This window comes from Procambarus clarkii, chromosome 36, assembly GCF_040958095.1.
Source record: "Procambarus clarkii isolate CNS0578487 chromosome 36, FALCON_Pclarkii_2.0, whole genome shotgun sequence".
NCBI classification, from domain to species: Eukaryota; Metazoa; Arthropoda; class Malacostraca; order Decapoda; family Cambaridae; genus Procambarus; species Procambarus clarkii.
Genome location: NC_091185.1, coordinates 15,087,420 through 15,091,726, shown reverse-complemented (window position 1 = coordinate 15,091,726; position 4,307 = coordinate 15,087,420). Strand labels below are relative to the sequence as shown.

Below are 4,307 nucleotides of genomic sequence, written 5' to 3'. Positions count from 1 at the left end.
CTGAGACCTCACCCCTCACACTGACTCGTTGTCTCCTGTTGCTTAGGTACTCCTTTATCCAATGGAGTACCTTCCTTTACACACCGGCCTGCATCTCCAGCTTTTTCACTAGCCTCTTGTGTGGTACTGTATCAAAGGCTTTCTGACAATCCAAAAATATGCAGTCTGCCCACCGTTCTCTTTCTTGCCTTATTTTTGTTGCCTAGTCGTAGAATTCAAGTAGCCCTATGAGGCAGGACCTGCCATCCCTGAACCCATGTTGATGCTGTGTTACAAAGTTCTTTCGCTTCAGATGTTCCACTAGCTTTCCATTCACAATCTTCTCCATCAGCTTGCATGGTTTGCAGGTTACGGACACTGGCCTTTAGTTCAGTGCCTCCCGTCTATCCCCTTCTTGTATATCAGGACTACGTTAACAGCTTTCCAAATTTCTGGCAGTACAGCACACGTAGTAGTAGTACAGCACACGGTGTGTCTGGTAGTAGTACAGCACACGGTGTGACTGGTATTAGTAGTAGTACAGCACACGGTGTGTCTGGTAGTAGTAGTACAGCACACGGGGTGTCTGGTAGTAGTACAGCACACGGTGTGTCTGTACAGTAGTACAGCACACGGGGTGTCTAGTAGAAGCACAGGACATAAAATACATATAACCAATGTCTGCCGGTAACGCTATGCGTGTTAGTGCGGTTTGCAGAATCAAAGAACACCAATATTGTGTACTGTCACAGCCCAATCTTCCTTCTTGCATACAAATAAATAAAAGTAAATAATTATAATTTCACCTTACTAAAGCGTAAAACATCACCTTCCTATTCAGGGGCTCAGAGTGTCATTTGTCCCTAAAATGCAAATTACCAAATAATTAATTTAAACATGCAAATTTTCAGTTTGTAGGAATGTATTCAGAGCTTACAAATGATAGATGAGTGTGATATGTGTTGACTATATACAGGTGTGACCAACAGGAGGGTGCAGGGGTGATGTTCCTGGGGGTGCGTCAGCTGCTGGAGTACACACTCGTCTCTGAGACCTACACCAACTACACCTACGACGCCGTCAGCCTTGTCATGGTGAGCAGGTCATAATGTGCGATTTTCTCTTCAACTTAATTCGCTGAGTTAATTCGCAGTAGTATATAAATTATATAGATAGATGGGAACGTTATAGATAAAAATATACCAATTTAAATAACTACAAAATAACTCAATTATTTAAAACAACAAATTACAGGATTTACTCAAGAATCTTTTTAACCAAAAGAAATATAAAAAGGAACATAGCTGAATTGTTAGCGGAGACTCACTCAGGTAATTTGATGTTGGGAAAACGTCACTTTTAGAACAAAGTCGCTGTTCTTGATCATCTGCCAAGATTTCCACATTTAGTTATACAGTAAATTAATTATTTAAATAATTACAGCAAAAAATACTGGCAAGTCTCGGGGCACGACTCCAATCCACTAATCAGTTTATTGGTAGCCCAACCAAATGATCTAAATTAATGAATGTTAATTCGCGAAATTATTTCTACACGGATGTAGTTCTAGTTAATGTCACAATAAAGGATTTATATTAAATATTTATTTACTTACGTGTTTTGGGTAGAAAAACCCCCATGGTTTAACCGAGACCTGGAAGTAACAGGTAAATGACACCTAAATACAGGCACAATAAATTGACCTAATTTAAACGATACCTGTGGGGAATAGGCCTCTGAGATTTATATTTATTTAATTTATATTAATTTATATAGAATTTATATTTTATGTTAATTTATATATTTCGATAGCAAATTGTATAATGTTCAGTGGACTGTATTGCCGAAAATGTCCTCACAAATCGCCTCTTTCACATTATGGGGGTTTATTGTTTATATATGTAGTCAAGCATATAAATTATTGGTGGGATTGCCTCGCTGGCCGCTAGGGAGTCAAGACGTGCTCGCCTGACCTGCCAGTTGTTGCCTGGTGTTGAATGGAGGCGGGTGCGGTGAACCCGCTAGCCGGGGACCCGGCTGGCGGTATGGTTGTTGGTTGTGATACCCACGTTCGGCGGGTTGACACAGTGCGCTTGGATTTTTCTGGTGCTGTAGACTGGCCCATTGTGGAGATAGTGCTATTGGATGTGCTCCGTGTGGACGTCGCTGATTTGCTGGGGCTGGAAAAGCTCTCGCCTACACGAGTGGCGGTGTAATTCGCCTCATCGTTGTTGTACCGGGAGTTTGTGGCACGCTGGGATGCCCGCACGCTTACTACCACTGAATCTGCTGTGACCGTGGTGATCTCGGATCCCTGGGGGCCCCTTGAAATATGTGAGTGTTCACGGTGTGCCGGTAACTTTCCCTGTGGAGGAGATGAAGTCGGTATTTACGCGGAATGGTGTGGTAGTGAACCACCGGTTCAACACTTTGAGTGCGGGCTGGCTGAGAGGGGTCCGTATGGGCGCTCGTATGCTCGTCATGCAGGTCACGACCCCTATTCCGTCCAGGATTTTGTATCGTGGCCTCCCTCTACGGATCTTTTATCAGGGCCAGACAAGGACCTGTTTCTGGTGTGGTGCTGAGGGCCACGTGGCAGTCGGCTGTGACGTTCCTCGTGCTGTGGTCCCTTCGATTTTCCTGGAGGGTGATTTTCCCTGCTTGTCGGAGCGTGGGGTTTCCTCGGCGGATCCTCGCTCTGTCCTGGTGCCTGGTGTGGTTCCTGCGGCGGATTTGGCAGACGTTCCGTCTGGCACTGCTTTGTCTGGCCCTGGTATGTCTGCCCCTCCAGTGAGCTCTGTGGACCTGGAGCCTCTTGCTTCGGGTCTTCGTCGTTCGGTGGTTGCAGAGGTACATCCGCGGATAGTTGATTCCGTGGGGGCCTTGGATGCTGCTGAAGGGGTAGTGCCTGCTTCTCCTGCCGACGCCCGTCTGCTTACCGGGCTTGTCGTGGGTGAGCCCTCCTCCCCGCCATCTGCCTCAGCCTCGTCTACCTCATCATCTTCAGTGGTTTCCTCGCTCCCCAGTGCCTCTTCACCTGCGCCGGCTCTGTCGTCCATGGTGGATGTCTCACGTGTGCTGGAGTGTGTTCTCCCGCCTGCTGTGTCTGCCCCTTCTCCGTTTCCGGAATCCGGGCGTGGTAGTGGCTTTTTGCCCTGTGCTGTTGAGGCTACTGTTCTGCGTGATCGTGCTACCCTGGCTATGGCGCCGCCTGCCACTGGTTCTTCTGGGGCACCGCTTGCTGGGGGTGATAGTTCCGACGATCAGTGGCCTCTTTTTAAGCGCCGTCGTTCGGCTCGGACTGCGTCGCCTTGCTGGACGTAGGCTCAGGAGCGAGATGCGATGGATGACGATGCTGTGGACGTCGCTGTGTTGTCTTCTGTGATGCCTTCTGTGTTGGACGATATACCTCCTGCTGATGGCTCCCCTCAGTGGGTGGTTGCCCCGGGTGATTGCGACCTGGTAGTAGTGCTGTCGAAGGATGTGCATCAGGGGACCTCTGCCCCTGTTCCGGTTGGTGGGGGACACTGGGGCGCCTGCAGAGCCGTCCTCCGTGGGGCTCGGTGCGGTGCCCGGCGTCGACCGTAGTGAGCGCCCTGGGGTTCAGGCTGGTGTGCGACCGGATGTGTGCCATGGTGTGCCTCCGGTGGTGGATGTGTCCTCCAGGGGACGCGTCGGGTTGGGGTGTCCTGAGGTTCTCCCGATGGCGCCCTCGGTTGTCTGTGCGTCTTTGAATGTTCGGGGTTTGAACGATCTGGGGGTCCAGTTGGGCCTGTTGGATGTTCTGCAGGAGCAGCATGTGGATGTGGCTTTGATTCAGGAGCATAATGTGCATGTTGTGTCCATGTTGCAGTGTTTGAGTGTGCATTTCAGTGTTGTGCTAAACCCGCTGAGGACGTCCTTCAAGGGGACCCTTATGTTGTTTTCTAGGAGGGCTTTCTTCTCCGTGCTTCACACGGAGATGGACGAGGATAGGCGGGTTTTGTTTGTGAGGGTGGAATTTTTAGGGGTCGTCATTCCGGCGGCGATGTACGCTCCCTCGGGCCGCGCACCGTCAGTAGTGGGAGGAGTTTTTTCGAGTGGGACTTCTCCCTTTCTTGCGTCATGATATGCGAGGTATGATTTTTGGGAGGGACTTTAATTGCGTGACGAGTGCGCAGGACTGTAGTAGCGCTCACCCACAGAATGTCTCGGGTGTGCTGCTGGAGGTGGTGCGTTCTTGCAGTTTCAAGGACGCTTCTGTGCTCTATGGGGCCGAGTTATCTTTTACATTTTCTTTGCGTGGGGCGAGTTCGCGGATTGATTGGGTATATGTTACTGGAGGGGAG

The 4,307-nt window shown here is 49.5% G+C and overlaps 1 protein-coding gene across 1 annotated transcript; it reads right to left on the bottom strand.

Moving 5' to 3' along the window:
* Window positions 1-508: 508 nt before the first annotated feature.
* On the bottom strand, window positions 509-3,038 carry LOC138371656 (mucin-21-like). The gene is made up of 3 exons (XM_069336656.1): window positions 2,544-3,038; window positions 2,049-2,344; window positions 509-620 (listed from the first exon to the last, which is right to left on the bottom strand). The coding sequence occupies exons 1-3, from the start codon at window positions 3,036-3,038 to the stop codon at window positions 509-511; spliced, it is 903 nt and encodes a 300-aa protein (XP_069192757.1).
* Between the last annotated feature and the right edge of the window lie 1,269 nt (window positions 3,039-4,307).